This window comes from Sylvia atricapilla, chromosome 1, assembly GCF_009819655.1.
Source record: "Sylvia atricapilla isolate bSylAtr1 chromosome 1, bSylAtr1.pri, whole genome shotgun sequence".
Taxonomy (NCBI): domain Eukaryota; kingdom Metazoa; phylum Chordata; class Aves; order Passeriformes; family Sylviidae; genus Sylvia; species Sylvia atricapilla.
The window spans coordinates 103896018-103913827 of NC_089140.1; the positions used below are offsets into that span (position 1 = coordinate 103896018).

The window sequence follows — 17810 nt, forward strand, 5'->3', positions numbered from 1 at the left end:
AGCTTTCTGAAACCAAGAGAACTCATTAGAAGGCTCCCTGTGAGAAAACTCACCTTGCCTAGAATATTCTGGTTGCCTTTCGGATAGTTTGGAAGGGTACAAGCTCTCCTTGGCTGCTTCATTACTCCTTCTTGTTCCAACATCTTTTGTTTTAGAAGAGAATCCACATACTGAAGCTGAGAATGAAAATTTAAAATCAGCAAGCATGTACCATTGGACTGAGCAGCAGAAACTGTTATCTGTCATCAATTAACTTTCTAACAATAAACATTCAATAATCTGAAACAGACTTCTAATGTATAAGAGACCACTGTGCACAATCTCCAGAGAAGAGCAAAAGGAAAGCTCACTGCAATTGTGATGAAACTTTTAGTAACTCCTTTTTTATCTTTTTTCATTTTTAAGGATTTCAAGGAGCATTTCACAAAGAACTATCAGTTTTTAGAGATAAAAGTGAAGAAAGTTTAAAACAGCAGAAAGAGACAATCACAAAAGCACAAAAAGAAACCATTTCAGGCGGCCTATGGCCAGGCTTGGAAAATTTAGCCAGCAGGGGGAATTTCAGTACTGTGACTGCAATTTAATTCTACTGATTTGTGATTAATGACTATTAATGACTATAACTTGGTCGTATTTGATCTAAAGATATTTACACAGGTGTTTTTCCCCTCAAATGTTAGTAAGTTTGAAAACTTTGAAAAGGTTTCTTTAAAATATAATTGGATCTTTAAGGGAAATTAGCAATGGAGTACATTGCCCTGAACATTTCCAAACTTAATTTCACATGAACTTTGGTGATAACATAAGCAATTCTCTGATTCTCTAAAAAGTGTTTTCCTTTGGCTTACTTATGCCAGAATACATCCAATATATATTGACCAGCCTCCAAAAACCCACTGTAACATCTAGCAGTACCAGTAACACTAGTAACCTTAGCAGAAAGGTTATCAGTGATAGCTACTTTCATGCAGAAACATGACCAGCAGAAAAACAACACTAGGATATAAAAGCTAAAGTTTTTTTCTTCGTTCTTTAGCAGTTTGACATCAATCCACAATTTCTCCTACAGTTTAAATGTTCACTGTTTTGGTAAGAGGTGTGATTCAGCACTATTAGTATTGATATATTATTGATATCAATTTTAGAGATGTTAATGGAATTTAGTAAGAAATAAGTCATACTATGTTCGTCTGTGGTAATTCAATTTGGTGCTTTTTCAGTTCATTCTTCAGGACAGCTTCTCTTGTTTCAGCTTCTCTAACCTGACCTGAAAGAAAATCAAAAGAGAGTGAGGAAATGACAGAAAGCAATGGGACGCTTACAGGATTTCTTACAACTTTTCAAGATTATGCCAGCTGCAACTGACCCTATTTACTTCTTAATTTCAGTTCAGAATATCAGAACACTTCCACAAAGATCTTGCGATTTTGTCCAGTTTCTAAACAATTTTAACAGATGCCACAACCTCAGCTTCAAGAAGCAAAGGGGCCTAGACCGTCTATCAGTCTGAGAACATCAGCTGGTTTTAGTTTTCATGCTCAATTATCATTGTAAATGGCTCTCCAACAGGTGAAATGGCAAGACAGAAGAGTGGTGGCTGGCAGTACCTTCTTTTCTCTGCTATATGAGACCTCACTTTCTGGACACTATTTCCTCAGCTCTTATAGATGAACTAATTTAAAAAACAAATGAGTAAACAGGTGAGTTGCTTTCTACCCTCTATTCAAACCACGTTTATATTTGAAAATGTTACTTAAGCATAAAGTGTAATGCTGCACCCTAACCTACTCTCTACAGATATGCATATATGAAACAAAAATTTTATGCCTGGAATTCAGGATTTTCCATGCATAATGGAAATATGCTGTATTAAAATTACAAGAGCGAGCAGCATCTTCTCTGCCAGTCTACTTTATTTACACTTGATGATTATTTAAAATAAAAATTCAAAATGCAATTATTGAAACGAGCCTTTTAATTAACAGGCAAGATCATTCAAACAAATGAAAAAAGAAACCCCAAAGAAAACATTTCCTTCATTTCTCCCATTCCCATAAACCAGTGCCCTCACACTACTGTGCTGTTTAACAGAACTTCATAAAGGATTACATTTGCTGAAGAACATAAACAATGACACACTTCTGAATAATATATACAGTGAGGTCAAACATGGGGGAAAAGTGACATTTTGAAATAGCAACAATTTGAAATTGACAACTAACTTTTTTTTTAAAAGAGGATTATCTATAGTTCATTCTCCTCAAATTGTTTCTAGACAACTGTTGAATTTACAGATGTATGAGCATGCAAAGATGGGAATAAAAGGCAGTCCATTAAAAATGGATAAAAAGAAAATCAGCTTCAATGTTTATTTTCTCCTTTTGATGATTCTGACTTAAGACATTCTACATCAAATCAAGACCCTTTATAGATATGTTCATCCAAGTAACTAGATGCTTTCCTGCAAGATATACACCCCTTCTGCTACCCTCTAATTACTGTCTCTCATTATTTAGATACTGATTTTTTGCCTCTTATCTATATTCTCCAAATCATTATAAGACAGAAGTTTAATTCACAGAAAAATTATTCATATATTTGATTTAACTTACATTTTATTTCAGTTATGAGCTGATTTGTAGTATCAAACATCTTTCTGTAGAGATCTATGGACTTAGATAATTGGTCTTTCTCCCTGGTCAGTGTTGCCATCAGCTGCTGCTTTTTGGAATCTGAGAAATAAGCACATACACTTTTGGAAGAAAATATAGTAACATACTTAACTGGTTTAGGCATTAGCAAAAATCTACTAAGCTATTACATCATTCTGAAAACCTATTATGGATCTAAAAATAATTAATTCAAAGGAAAAGCAAGTATTTTACAGCACTTGAAACATACCATTGTAAAACATAAATGAGAGACAATATGGTTCCAAAGGTTTTTTCAAAGCTGGCAGGTGCGGCTCAAAGACAAGAATATATTCTGTGCTATCTCTTCCAGGACTGTCTTCAGCCAGCACTAAATTCTATGAAAATAAATAAACCGAAGTTTATGCCCATGCATGAGGTTACACACAAAACGAACACTCTTCATATACTAAATCTTGTAAGTTACACAACACAGGATGTCTACACAGAATTACTACAGTTTTAAGTATTGGCTTGGAAAATTCTCTTATAACAATTAAAAGTAAAATAAAAAGATATAGCTGTTTTATTGTTTAAGAATTAAGATTGTCATTTTACCTGTTTAGAAAGTCTTATTATTTTAAATTATGTATTTTATTTCAGAGACACATGCTCAGAAAAAATATCCTCTGCACTGTCTCAGAAGCAAAGATGTCCTCAGGTGTACTTCATTCAGTATGTGAAATGCAAACAGATCATTAAAAAGGAAAACCCTATGCAATGCATAAACCCAGAGAAGGAAAAACAAACTATTCCCAGTGCTTAGTTAAAGTTACTGCTGTTACCATGGAAGTAGACAGCAGATCCCAAATGAATGAACAATATATGTCCAAACATCATCATAAACATCTTATCAATTCCTTACTGAAAGGACATACTAAATCCTTTGCCTTTCTTTATAAACGTGAGAAATATAAAACCGTAAAGGTAAACAGAAATAAAATTAGTAAAGATAATATCTAAATGCACTGTTACTTTGGGAAAGGTATCATGCATAAAATGAAAAATGCTTATAATAAAACTCATACTGTTTCCACCTTTAACATGTAGAAATTGCTACTCAACTGGCCAAATCAAGAGAGAGGTGGTTGCAGCCTAAAAGAAGAGATATATAACCTTCAAAGATAGGCTTCATGGCTTTCAAAAATAGTGCAGCTATATATTTTATCAGGAGAAGTCTGTAGTGGAAATATCTTTTCCTTAGAAAATATATGCTAACAAAAATCTAAACATTTTTCCATTAAGCAAGTTTAGTATTCCTGAATTTGTGACTAAGGGTAATAAACATGCCAGATTATCACTTTCATTATTCATGCTAATTGCACACAACTGTCTTTATAAACAAGATGGAACAATTTCAAAATACTTGAAGAACAAGAGTATGTCCCTTCCCCTCCCCATTACAAGTCATATGAAAAGGACAGTGCATCACAACCAACAAATCCTTTCCACATGGGTTTTGTCAGTAGTCTGAAGTCAGTGAACTCAGTATAAACCAGATGTCTGAAAACTACCTGAAGAGGGGAAAATATACTGGGTTCACTGAAATGCAGTTAGTTGGATGACTGGGGAACACAAGTTACTGTCAAAAGGAGCAGGATCTCTTCAGACTGTAGTAATAAAAAGAAGAAGCATGCAAGACCCCCCACATCCCACCAAACCAGGGAATAAATAAGTAGAAAAAAACCCCCAAAGGCAGGGGGAGGGCAAAACAAGCCACACAAGACAAACAGACACCCCCCCCCCCTTAATACCATGAAACTCAGCACACTCCCCCTCCATTACATAGGTTATCTTTGTCACTGATGGAAGACTGGAGAATTTAGGTACCAACTATGCAACAGCAGGTTACTACTACATGGAGATAAACCAAAAAAAAAAATTATTTCTGCATTAGCAAGGAGTCTTAGAAATTATCCAGTAATTTAATCTGAACTGTCACAGGCCGTATATGACGTTATTTTTGCCCATATAAAGCTGTTCAATTTACACCTTGTTACCACAGATGTAAATGCAAGATTTGCTGAGTGTTTTGTTAGACCAGTGGTTTTAGCTGATCCTCTAGCTATACTTTTGCACCTTTTCTCTTAACCCCACCTGCCTGGGGAAAAATGTGCTCCCAAACCAGTTAATTTATTACTCCTGAAACATGGCAGGGAAACCAGAGAAACCCAAGAGTGTAAAGTATATTATCTTATCTGATAATTCTATTCAGTCCCTGCATTTTATTTTACTAGCTTGTTTTTCACACATATTTTGTCAGTTTTCTGTATGGATTAGAATAGACCAGAATTTGGCAGATTAATAACATTTGGATGTGTTAACTAGATGTTTCTGTCCTTGACTTTTATTGACAGAAAACAGCTTATGCTGTGTCATTAAGTTTCACATATGTAGCTCCATAAAAGCAGTCAATGTACTGAATAAAATATATTATGACGAAGTTTCTATATAGGATCTGTAGATTTTAGGATTCTGTCTGGGTCTTAAGGTGGTGATTTCCAAGATGTATTTGGAGAATATGTTTTGATTGCTATGCAGTGTCTGTCTCCACTTGGCACACACTGATGCTGGTCTGTCATAAAGCTGCCTCCAAAGATCGAGTTAGAAAAGGTGGTTGGGAAAATGTCCTTAAGAAGTTGGATCCTCCTTTAGTACATCTTCTAACTGTTTGAAGACTTATGTAGATGTCAGACTTTTAAAATATGTGACTACAAAATGAAGAAGGGGTATAATTTTGCTCTGCCATTCTTCTATGATATTTCAAGTTGAAAACAAAAATCATTATACAACTGGTTCACCACAGCAATTGACTGAAGTTCTGTGTAGGCTTTTAAGAGAGAGATTGTGACCATTCCACTCAGAAGAAACTCCAATTCAGCTGGATTTTCTTCGGTGTGTTTTGAACAGTTCCTGGTTTTGTGCATGTGCACATTTTACATTGTGTCTTTGTATTGTATTTTATAGCAACTATGACAGATGGAACTTAAAGGTTTTAAAAATTCAACCTGTATTTTTTGAAGAAAAAGTGACCGCAGTGACGTGACTACAATATGCAGTACTTTCAGAGTATGAATGATGCCAGAGATTCAAACCAAAATAAGGAAAGCATTTTTAACAGCCATGTACATTAATGAGTGAAACAAAGCATAAAGAGAAATGGTAGTTTTATCTTCTTCAAATGATGGTAGGATGCTTTTCTACAAAGTATATATAGGCCCACTACTTAAACAAAATGTAAAGAGAGCCTGGCAAAATTTAATTATAACTGTATGAAGCAGTCAGTCTAAATGATCTTAAAATATTACAGCCTGACAATATTATAAATAAAAATGTAAAATACCGGTAATATTAATGGTTTAACTACAAATTGTTATTCACAAAGTGTTATTCACGTGTGAAATTCAAATAGAGAAAATATTTTTCCTGGATCTTCCTGAATGTCCTAGTCCCCAGCTGAAAGTACCCGTACACTTCCCAGCTGAAAGTACCCGTACACTTCCCTCACTTTGCAAAGATAAACAGTTTAAAGAATGTCCTTCCTTAAGGTTTTTTGAAAATCAGCAACCAAAGAGAGAAGAAATAATTTATCTACTTATTTCTAAGGGAAAGCTACAATATTAACTAAATCTCCACAGAACACAGTGAGGTAAGATAACTTTAAAACTGCAGGAAAATAAGCCTCATTAGACACACTGTACATGGAGCTGTGTATTTCAGTCACACTTACAATTTCAGCTGATCCATTCTCCAATGGAAACTCTACTGTACTGACTTTCCTCTGAAACTGCGGGATCTCTATATCTTCTTCATTGGGGCTTTTAATTTTTGCTATTATCTTGCCAACTAGATCGAGTCCAGTGTGGTTGTTGTATTCATCCTGTAAGTAAAAAGAAATTAAAGTTAGCTTGGGACTGAACTAAATAATCAACTTCTGTACTGCCCTGGATTTATATGTCAAGGTGCTAGCAGTCTCTGCAGAGGAGATCTCCTCTGTGAGGAGAGGCTGGACATGGCCAGTGCTCCATCTGATCAACTGCAGGGACAGCTGAGCCCCTCAGCCAAAATGCTGTGTCTTTATATTTAAGAATGGGCAAAAATGCACAGGCAGGTGAGAATGGGGAAAAAACAGAGAAAACGGCAGAGAGTAAGAGAAGAAACAGTGGGAAGAGGTGCTCCAGGCACTAGAGCAGAAAATTCCCCTGAAGCTCACAGGGGAACTACACTGGAGCAGGTACTTCCCTTGAAGGACCATGGTGGAGCAGAGACCTGCATGGAAGCCCACGGAGGGCCCCATGCTAAACCAGGTTGATAATTCCTGGACTGCAGCCTGTGGCAAGAGCTCACACTGGACCAGTTCGTGAAGGACTGTGGCCCACAAGGGACCCTCACTGAACAGGGAAACTGTGAGGAAAAAACACTGGCAGGAAAGAGCTGAGGAGCTGTCATGGGTTGACTGTGACCCCCATTCCTCACTCCCCTGCACTGCTGGGATAAGGGTACAGGAATCTGGAACAAAGTTGAGCCTAGGAAAGGGTGGGGCAGAAGGCGTTGCTTAGTTTTTTGATCTTTGTTTCTTATTACACAGATCTTTTTTAACTGGTGATTAAATTATTTTTCCACAAGCTGACTCTGCTTTGCTATTGTGGTAGCTGGTAAATAATGTCGTCTTATCCCTGTGAACACTCAAAGTTGAAGAAGCCTTATTTTTTTAATATAAGATTTCTAAGAGAAACTGTCACTGGAAAGAAAAATCATGGAGAGAAACATCTGCTGTACATGTGTTTTCCCATCACAATCTATTCTTACAACAATTTTTTCGTGTGGCAACAAGACACAGATTTCAATTGAGATACCTGACAGCAAGGACCAAACATTTCAGTTTTGTCACCTGTATGTAAATGAAACAAGATGGACCAGTCACATGCTGAAAAGTCACTGGTTAACATCTTTTTTTAATGAAGTGAATCTGCAAAGAAACAGTAGCAATGCCTTACAGCAAAATTCAACATAGTTTTAGCAGTCATCTATATTTCCCTAATTATGACTTTGTATGGAAGTATAGTTACCATTAAATGGAGGTATAAATCCTTGACCAGTGTACGGCTGGTAAGAGCTCGAACATTGGAAACTGCTGGAGTAGCTGGTAAAGAATCAGGTAACAAGCGTACAGGGTCATTAGGTACAACTTCAACCATAATCTAGCAGAAAAAGGAGGAAGAATAAAATAAAATAAAGACTGATATAATTAACTGCAAATCATTTGCACACTTGGGTTGCTCAAAAAACACTGAAACAAATGTATGTGAAATTTATGGACAGACCCAAAATAAATTAGCACAACCATTAAGCAGTTCTGCTAGGTTGCAAATGATGCACCTCTGTTATACCATCAAATTCTGGTTATAGAAGGTAATGAAAACATATTTTGATAATCAACAGTTTGAAATCAGTAACTATCAAAAATAACAATAGTTTTTTTCAAAATTTGTGAGTGAAAGTATTTGCATTCTGAACCTACAAAAACCTAACACTGTACCCAGATAATTCTGTATTGCATGTTCTTGGCTACCTGCAATTAATTAATTACAGATTCAAACCTGTTCACTGTTGAGCATATTTGTCTTATCCATTGCGAAGATAAACTGGATAATGTAAGTGCCCCTTCTCTCTGGAACTACTTTATCCCTAAAAACCACAAAAATAAAACCCAAGCAAACATGAGTCAATACTGAAGTCACAAGTATGTAAGTACTCTAGCAATACAGTAAGTTCCATGAGTAATTATAGAATAAATGCTATTATACCTGAAGTAGAAGAAGCCATCTTCCTTGTCATCCTTCACTTTACTACAGCAAAATGTTGTAACCTGTAAAGAAAGATGCAAAAAATTTAATGCAATATACTGAAAGGACTTAACTTGTAATATGCTACCAAGACTTAATGATTTGAAGTACTGATAGTCCACAGTGAGTCAATGAGATTGCCTATATTTTAGACACTAATTCCATGTTCTTAATTCTCAGTCTTTTCTATGCAAAATTCAATGTGGCTACTTCTAATACTCTCCCTGCTATGAGTTAGCTTCTGCAGCCCAACAAAATTTTTGTCATTACTGTAGTATTGATGCTTGATCAGTCTGACAACTTGTATCAGGACAGAAACTGATAAACACATAGGGTTGGATCTGCAATATTTGTTGCTTAAAATCTAGAACAGGATGAGGATCTAAGTCAAATGAAAGACAGCTTCTATTATGTTTGTTCTATGCTGGCATTTTCATACCCATTTTGAAAATGTATTTTGATGACTTACATCAACTGGTGTCCTCACCCGGCTGCTCGGTGCTTCCCACATTTTCATAGAAATCCGTGCTGGATTGATATTTTTAATAATGGTGTTATCTTCAGAAAGAACACTAACCATAAAATCTGTCGGATGAAAAACACGTTTGGATGATTGTTTTTATTCAGAATTAAGAAATTCAAACTTCATGAATTTTTGATTCTTCCTCATATTTAAGAGAAAAAAATCTTACAAAACAAGCATTTCAGAAAGAGCCAAAACCATTAAGGATTTCAAACTAGATACGAAAAACCTTCTCTCCTTATCCTTGTAGTTAGACCAGGTAACAATTCTTAAGGAATAACCAAACACACACTTTATCCAATGACAGCTTTAAAAAAAATCCTAAAATTTCAAGTCTGCCCTTCTTAAATTATCATTCTTATTAAAACAGCATGCAAGCTGCTTCTTGCTCACAGGAATAAGTAGCATTAGCTAGTTACGTAGGTGATTGCTTCCTTCAAGTACAGGAAATACAAATCCCTCTCTTCCTTCACAAGTGTTTCAGCCCCTGAATTATTGGACAGAAAGGCACAGAAGCCATAAAAAGACTGTACCTACATCACAACCATTTTCCCCAGAGATCAGATTATGAATCTGAAGCTGAGTTTGGCTAATTCTTACAGACTAGGATCACACAGTTGCATTTGTTAGAAATAGGCTATAGGGAGACATTTCACTCTGTTGACTAGTTCTGCCAGTCAAAATACTTGCCACTTTATATCCCAGTGTGAAAAATTTCACTTTTCCTGTATGTCCCATAGAAAGTGATCTGAAGGAAATGGAATCCAAACGAGAACAAAGCTACCCTTCTAGTTCAAAATGTGAACAAAGCACAAGGACTTAATGCACGTAAATGAACTTGCACTGCTCATGCAGAACTGAATTTTGCAGTTTAAGGAAGGACTATGCTTTCATGTGCATGAAAAATCCAGGCATGACCCCCTCCAAGATTACAATGCCTGCCCTTGGGTATACCTGAGATTACCAGTAAATCAAATAATTAGGATGTTAAGGTATTTTATTTATTTAATAATATGAGGCTGCTAATATAGAATTTATTATCTCATTTTATTTAAAAATTTTAATTTCATATATACTATATATATGATATTATATTGTCCTGAAGAAGCTGGACATTTAATTCTCTTCTTAACACAAAACCTGGTTGATTTACAGTACACACTACATTAGAAAAAAGTCTGTTTGGCAGGGGGTTTAGAGATAGATGATCTTTACAGGTCCCTTCCAATCCAAACCACTGTGTCACTCTATGATTCCTCTAGGCAAAACTAAAATATTAAAATAAACCAAAACTTCTGAATTTAATCAAGGTCCTAACATTGTATGGAGTATTTTAAAAAACTGAAACCTCTTGCCGTAAAAATGTTGGCTGATCATGCTACGATAGCCAAGAAATGAACCCTTTTGTGAGAGGATACAGCAGGAGAAAATATTTTGTGTTGTCCTCCTGCTGATTACTTTTTGGTTTGTCTTGGCTCACAGTTGATCTAGAATTTCATAGCTACTTCCTTTGTTACTATTCCACAGGAACAGATGAGGGAAAACATACACGAACTATCTCAGATCATATTTTAATAAGACAGAAAAGAGATTCTGTAGTTTTACCATTTATAGATGGATAAAAGGAGCCATTTTGAACAAATAAGTAAGAGGCCTTTTGAAATGCTTTCCAAAGATGACCTACATATCTCTTCTGTCCAAGTGTTACATCTCACACAGAGCTGTTACAAAGAATTAAGAAAACAGGCCAGAAAAAGAAAAAAAAATACAGTACACAAATCACCAAAATAGTTTTTCATAGGTTTTCAAAGCTCTTCAGTGACTGGTTTCCACCAAAGATCCATATACTTACCAGGGAAGGTACTTCCTGCTGGAAAAGAAGGACTTTTGTCATATTTAACATGCAAGCAGACAGGTTTCTCAGGATCAGGCAGGACATTTATTGTGATTACAAGACAATCTAATATGGTCTTGTTGTATGAGGCTTTAAGCTGTAAAATGTGCTCTCCCCTGCAATATACAGAAATCATAAAACCAGATGTAAAATCTCTTCTGAAAAGACAGTTTTCAACAGGCTTCAAGTCTGAATAATGTACATGAAAGCATGCTAAACAACATCTAATAAAGTAGTAGTACACAGAAGAAAAAAAAAATGAAACTGTTAATGCAATGTTAGACAAGTAAAGTCACAAGTATAAGTTATTCTTAAGATATTAACTTATTAAATTTAATTTTGTGTTAGTATTTCATTGTTTTGATTGTGTTTCATTGCCTGTAAGACACTAGCAACTATAGTTTCAAGTAGCAGAAGACAGTAAAGAAGAAAGCAATGAAAATGGTGAGGAGCAAATCCTCCATATTTGAATGCAAAGAACAAGCACTTACTGCTAGTTTCAAAATAACCTAAAGCAAACCCTGTCTTGCTCAGAAAACTCAGGGATACATGGAGTGGGTTGCAGAACTGTGAATATGAGGAAGATACAGAAATGATGAATTTGAAAAGCCATATGGGACAGAAGTGTGTAAGAGAAGCTATACATGAAGTGAGCATGAAGAAGCACAACATGAAGGAGCAGGAGCCACAGGACACACATCTGCTGGAAACGTAACTTCAGCAGCTCAATGCAAATAGGAAGAATGAAATATATCTGTTAAAATTCCTTTGGATTAGGTAATCCTTTAAAAACGTGTCTAGCTAGCAGAGAAAGTGAGATTTAAACCTTCTTAAAATACGTTCCTACTTTAAAAGCATAGTGTTTGGAACTGGCCACCTAAAGACTGTACATTTCAAACTTTAAAGTGGTTTTTAATACCCACTTGCACTTGGTGCAGGTTGACACTAGTAAGATGAGGTTTACCATCACAAAAAAAAACAGGATTCAGAAAATTACAGCAGCAGCTTCTCAGTAGATAAGAAGCAGCAGCTACTGAATTTAATTTAGTAAAACATGTAATTTTTTAGAACATACTACATGGCCAACCACCTGCATATGAATAATAAATGTTTGATCTTAGCTTGAGATTAATACTTGGTTGTACTTTATGAAATCCATCTGGTTTTCACTACTTACCTAGGTGCATGAACAGTAAAAACTCCCAGGTTAGCCCTACCAGTGTCATCTGTTTTATGCTGCTGGTTTGAAGGAACAAGCTGTCAAGAAAAAACCAAAAAAATTCTTTCAATGATACAGAAATATCAAGTTTTAAGATAAAATGTTTATATCATTTGCCTGCATACTGTCTGTTGATTTCAGCTAAAACCTGGCACTGTGAATTAGGGAAAGATATACTGTTATAAAGACAATATTAAGGAAGAAGTTTCAAATTCTCTGCCAGTTTTTAAAAGCAATCATCTGAACTACGATATTTTCCTTCATTAATATGTTCAAATATTTTATAAATGTTATTTTTTAAATTGGTACTGATGCTATCATATCATCCATAGCAGATGTTAATCTGAGTGTATTTTCAGATCCAAAAGCCTTCTACAAACTATTTAGTGCCTGTTATAGTGTTTCTCCAGTTCTCATTTAGTTTTGGATCTCTAAGACAAAGGAGTAGAGAAAATGCATGGATTAGTATCAGGCTTTAGACTTAGAGGGTGGAATGTGAAATACAAAGAACATCTTATTTGAGAATTTCAGTTCCCAAAATTTTTTCATTCCTTTTGGGAGAGTGTGCATACAACCTATTGGAAATGCCAAGGCAGAGCACGCTGTAATAAACACAACACTGATCCGCCTTGGCTTTCAGAACACTTTCTCCTGGACACATCCCACTAAGATAAAGAACATGTGGACTCTAAGACATGCTGCCGGTGCTTCCTGGAAGAAGGCATAAAAGACACAGCATGCCACCACATCTCTTTCACCAGGCAGCACAACCATGCAGTGCTACTGCCAAGGTGGTGTCTTCTCTCAAGAGCAACATAACCAGAACCCACAGTGAGCTTCAGCTGACACCATAAAGGCAGTAGCTGGGACAAGGGAAAAATCCCCAAACTGTGAGGCAGACTGCTATGGTAAGAGAGTAAAAAAAGAAAAAAAAAAAAAAAAAAAGAAAAAAAAAAAAAAAAAAAAAAAAAAAAAGAAAAGAGGAAAAACATTGAAGATATCAAGAAATCTACTTAAAAAAATCCAATTTAAGAAAGTAATAATAGGATAGTTAAATTGGGCAAATGCTAAGTTCTGGCACAGCTCTGGAGGAGTGAGCAAAAGAAGGTTCTTGGCTGCTGTGTATTCTGAGAAAACTGAAGAACACAAGCAAGCAGGAACAAAAAGGGAACAGGACCGGCCCCTGGAAAAAATGTTATGTCCAGAGGTGATGAATATATCCTGTGTTGATAACACATATATTCAATATAACAGTCTGACAGTCCTGTACTGACAGGTAGGAATGTTTGAGAGCTTGACTTTCCTTTTTTTGTTCAAATACAGGAATAAAAATTTTAACCAGTGGAACATTCTGTCAATGTCCTTCCTTTGTACATATTGATGAGAAAACCATCTGCTACTCATACCTTATGGAACTTACGGAATGGCCCGTAACCACTTAAATTTGGGCTAGATTTGCATCCTCATTGTTTTAACTTCATTTATCCTGCCAATGCTTTACATAGGATAATCAAGCAGGGCACAAACCTGCTGACCAGCTTTACATACAGACCAGTAAGTCATACATTCGGGAATCAAAATCAAAGAACCACCAGACAAATTATTTGGTTGTCAGTTGAGACAGTATCACTGTCATTACTATCATTCAGTAAATTACCTCTGATAACATGGGGGATGTGGTGGTGTGATATGCATGCAAAATTCAAAAAAAGGTTCTGTAGGAGATCTGGAATATATGTGAATTAGACTCAGACACTGTCCTATAGGAATTTTGTTATAGTTGTGGTTGCTGTCCTGGGACCTGTTTATATTATTTGTTGCCACTATTCTTATACTAGATTAATTATTCTTTTGTGCTCTTACAATATTTTATTAACATTTCCAAAAATGTCCTGAAAATTAAGATACTGTAGACATGACAACAAAACTTGCGTTAAACGAAGTTCACCTAATAAGGCCAACACTTACCTTTAAGTTGTTACTCTTTGTAAGGTTGATTTTGACATTAGGTTCCGGAGCTGGATTTCCCCACTGATCACACAACTGAACAATAAGGGGCCTCTGCAATTCTCTACCATTAATCACTGCAACAGGCTGGAAGAGATACAAATGCATGATACTATTCAAGTCTACGTACCTTGGACATTCACGGCAGTTCAGGAAGCCCCAGAACAACACCTTTTCCATACTATTTGTCTCCCAGAACAGCTAGACCATGACTGAATGGTATGCAGCAATGTATTTCTAGAGTTTGTTCATATTCTATTGTTAGAATTAAATGCACTACTTGAATTAAATGGGATGGGTTACTCATGTTGATGTGACTAAAAGGAAGGACATGATTCTGAAGGGCCTTATCAATGTCCTTGTTGTAGGAAGAGTTAAGGTCAGAAACTTTTATTTTCTGATATACTTAAACAACTGCCTAGAGAACAAAAATAGTTATACAACTCCCTGAACCTTCTGTTACATTTTCTTCAGTAACTTCCTTCTCCATTTTCTCAAACCACCGATCCTGATTCCTGTCCTCTATTCAGAGATAGGATTTTATTTTTTCTGCTTTCAATTTTCTATTCTGGTGTCTGCAGCAAGTTAAGCGCACTTATTTGAATAGCCAAAGTAAACTGAAAAATTATCGAAAGCAAATAATTGAAAAATAATTTTAAAACCCTAAGGCAAATAGATGTACAGCACCAAAAATCTCCAGCCATTTCCATTAAGTCCTGTACTCCATTCTCTTTAAGCGTTTACTTTCTGACAGTAAACACTTGTAAACTGAAGTAAATTTGGGACAGCCATCTAACATTCTGAACACTAAAAAAGCCCCATAAGAAATGGAGATATGATCCAGCCATTACTACCACTAAGGACTGTATTGTCAGAAAATTGCAGTGGAAGATGGGTGCCACGATCCAGCCCACAGTGTAATTACTGCGCCAAAGAAAAATTACACTATCTGTAGAAATGCAAATGGGACAGAATAAAGTTTACAAATTTTAAGGTTGTGAACATACACGAGTTAGATTACTCCAAAATAAGTTTACTTTTTAAAAGCCTGATGTAGTTAGCTATTGCACAAAAAGTGGAATAAAAATACCTGACTAGAGACCATATTGCTTTTTTTCAAACCAAAATTGTTCAACTTACCTTTTCTAACTCTGGCCAATCCACAATCTGCAATTTAGCCGGGGATCCTGCTACTAAATTCACTCTGATAAAATCAGAAAATTCACGCCAAGCAAAGCACAGTTCTTTGCTTCCAAGTAAACAGGGTTTGTATCGAATACCTTTTACTTTCATTGTTTGAGTACTTTCCTATTGAGAAACAAGGAGAAGATTTTATCAAGATCAAATAAAGCAAAGTAAAATTTATTAGTATTTTTTCAATACAGCAATTATTCAATACATACTATTTGGTGTTTTATTGTGAGACAGTGGACCAGTGGACTAAAAATTAAACTATGAGTTTTACTCCTTCTGCAAAATTTAAATGAGCTTTGTGAGTAAGAAGCGACTAATTTCAAACTCAAGAATTTCTCAGAAACCTGTTTTTTCAAATTATATCCAGCATATTTTAAAAGGTATAGATACTAGTCCTTTCTACAAGGTTCTTCAAAAGATCTTAAAATCAACTGTACCAACATAAAAAACCACAGAAGAAAAGATAAAAAGCAAGATAGAAAAAAACATAAAGAACAAGGAACTAGAAACAAACAAAACCTGACTCAAGCACAAAGTGAACTGGCCTCCACATTGTATAGCTGCAGCAGTGATAAAGTTTTTAAAAGATGCAGCTGTTACTCCTTAGAACAGGATCATACAATTTAAATGCTTTAAGCAACCAACTTAAGTGTGTAATTTGACTATCTTTCCACAATTTTGGTTCAATTCTGTGTAACAGAATTAAAACAATTACCACACAAATGCCACAAAGAAATAAACTATATGACATCTTATAAATACCTGCCAAGTTATTTTCAAATTTGATTTATCAAGTCCAGGCCCAGAAACTCCTAGGGAATTTACACATGCAGATGTCACTGTCTGAATGTGATTTCCAAACTGATCTGTAATCATTACATCTGTTAAAAAAGATGGTGATGGTTAAAACAATTATTAGGATGATTATTTCAGCAGCTGCTTTAATGAAACATTATACAACACACGGAATATAAACATACACAATACAGAGAAAATTTAAATAACTATCACTAAATTGCAGACAGGGTGATGAGGTTGGAAGGTATTTCTGGATGTCACCTGGTTCAAACCCCCTGCTCAAGTATGGTGCCCTTGAGCCAGTTGCAGACTGGCAGCTTCTGAGCATCTCCAAGGAGGAAGACTCCACAAATTACTCTGGGTAATCTCTGACAGTGCTCAGTCACCCTCACAGTGAAAAAGTGTTTCAGGGGCCACATCCCATGTTTCACTTGGTCTTCACTGCCTCTATTTACTATCTCTGAACACACCAAAAAAAGTGTGGAAAAAGGTAGGAAAAGCTCAGCTCCAATTTCTTTATTCTCTCTTGAGGTTTTTTATATACATTGATAAGAACCCCCAGTTTTGTGGGTATAAACCACAATGTATATATATATAAGTATATATATATCCTTTATATTTTTTTATATCAATCCCTATAGCTATATCCCATATTTATGGTTCCAACTTTTTCTTAATAAACGTATTATTTCTTACCAAAAAACTAAAGAATAAAAATCTTAAAATTGAAAGCTACTTTTCAACCTTAGTTTGTTCTATGTGCTTTCTTCATTCACAGACAAGCTTTTAATGTCCCAAAACTAGTGTAAGAATTTTAAATTTCTCACTACGTCATACTGCATACAGAAACAAAAGCAGAATGAGAAGACTGATTTCTAACATGCCTTCCTCTTTTGTTAAAGTTAATCTTAAAAACTGTCACTCTGAAGCTCAAAATACATGAACTAAACAAAAACTTATGAACAATTTGAACTGAGCATGATGAATGTCCTGATGTACAAAGTTAGAGGCAAATTTTATCAGAAACTAACTCCAGAATTGTAAAATGGCAATTTGGAAGTCTGACCATCTTTCTGCGAGAATGAGAATGTAATCATGGTTTTTATATTAAAGTAGTTGAAGGTAATTTACTCTTGATGACATCTGTATATATAACAGCCTTAACAAACTGCCAAGAAAAATAAATGTATCTTAGAAGAAAATTAAGAATATGCAAAACACTCACCGATTTCACTCTCCAGTTCTTCACCCATCTTCAGTGTGTTTGAGCCTTTCAGTTTACATTTAATGTGTTTGGGTTCATCAGGAAGTGGTCTGAGCACATGAAAATTGACTTATTTATTTCATCAAGGTAAATAAAAAATAACAGCTGGCAGGATAAATATCTTAAAGAATCTTAATGCTTGGTCATGTAGTGTATTTTATTTTCCTACTACAGGTCTGTGAAATGACTAATTGCTGCAAATTTACCCTGGCATCAGAGTGCTGTGAATTAATTAGTTAATTTTAACCTATTAAAATCACATGAAATTACACTAAAGTAATTTAGAATCAGATACCTCTTAATAAACTTTGTAAGATACAAGACCTAAGCTCACTAAGAGTGATAAACAGGTAATTTTAAAGTTCAGTTTACAGG

The 17810-nt window shown here is 35.3% G+C and overlaps 1 protein-coding gene across 1 annotated transcript in view; it reads right to left on the minus strand.

The window, feature by feature from the left end:
• SMCHD1 (structural maintenance of chromosomes flexible hinge domain containing 1) overlaps window positions 1-17810 on the minus strand; it is a 67123-nt gene that overhangs the window by 8037 nt on the left and 41276 nt on the right. The window contains exons 27-41 of the mRNA XM_066329533.1: window positions 17397-17485; window positions 16136-16254; window positions 15320-15487; window positions 14141-14266; window positions 12131-12210; window positions 10912-11069; window positions 9006-9121; window positions 8498-8559; window positions 8291-8378; window positions 7760-7891; window positions 6421-6570; window positions 2902-3028; window positions 2613-2732; window positions 1182-1267; window positions 54-176 (exon numbers count right to left, since the gene is read on the minus strand). Coding sequence (XP_066185630.1) covers window positions 54-176; window positions 1182-1267; window positions 2613-2732; window positions 2902-3028; window positions 6421-6570; window positions 7760-7891; window positions 8291-8378; window positions 8498-8559; window positions 9006-9121; window positions 10912-11069; window positions 12131-12210; window positions 14141-14266; window positions 15320-15487; window positions 16136-16254; window positions 17397-17485 — 1744 coding nt within the window. The remainder of the gene's footprint in view (window positions 1-53; window positions 177-1181; window positions 1268-2612; window positions 2733-2901; window positions 3029-6420; window positions 6571-7759; window positions 7892-8290; window positions 8379-8497; window positions 8560-9005; window positions 9122-10911; window positions 11070-12130; window positions 12211-14140; window positions 14267-15319; window positions 15488-16135; window positions 16255-17396; window positions 17486-17810) is intronic.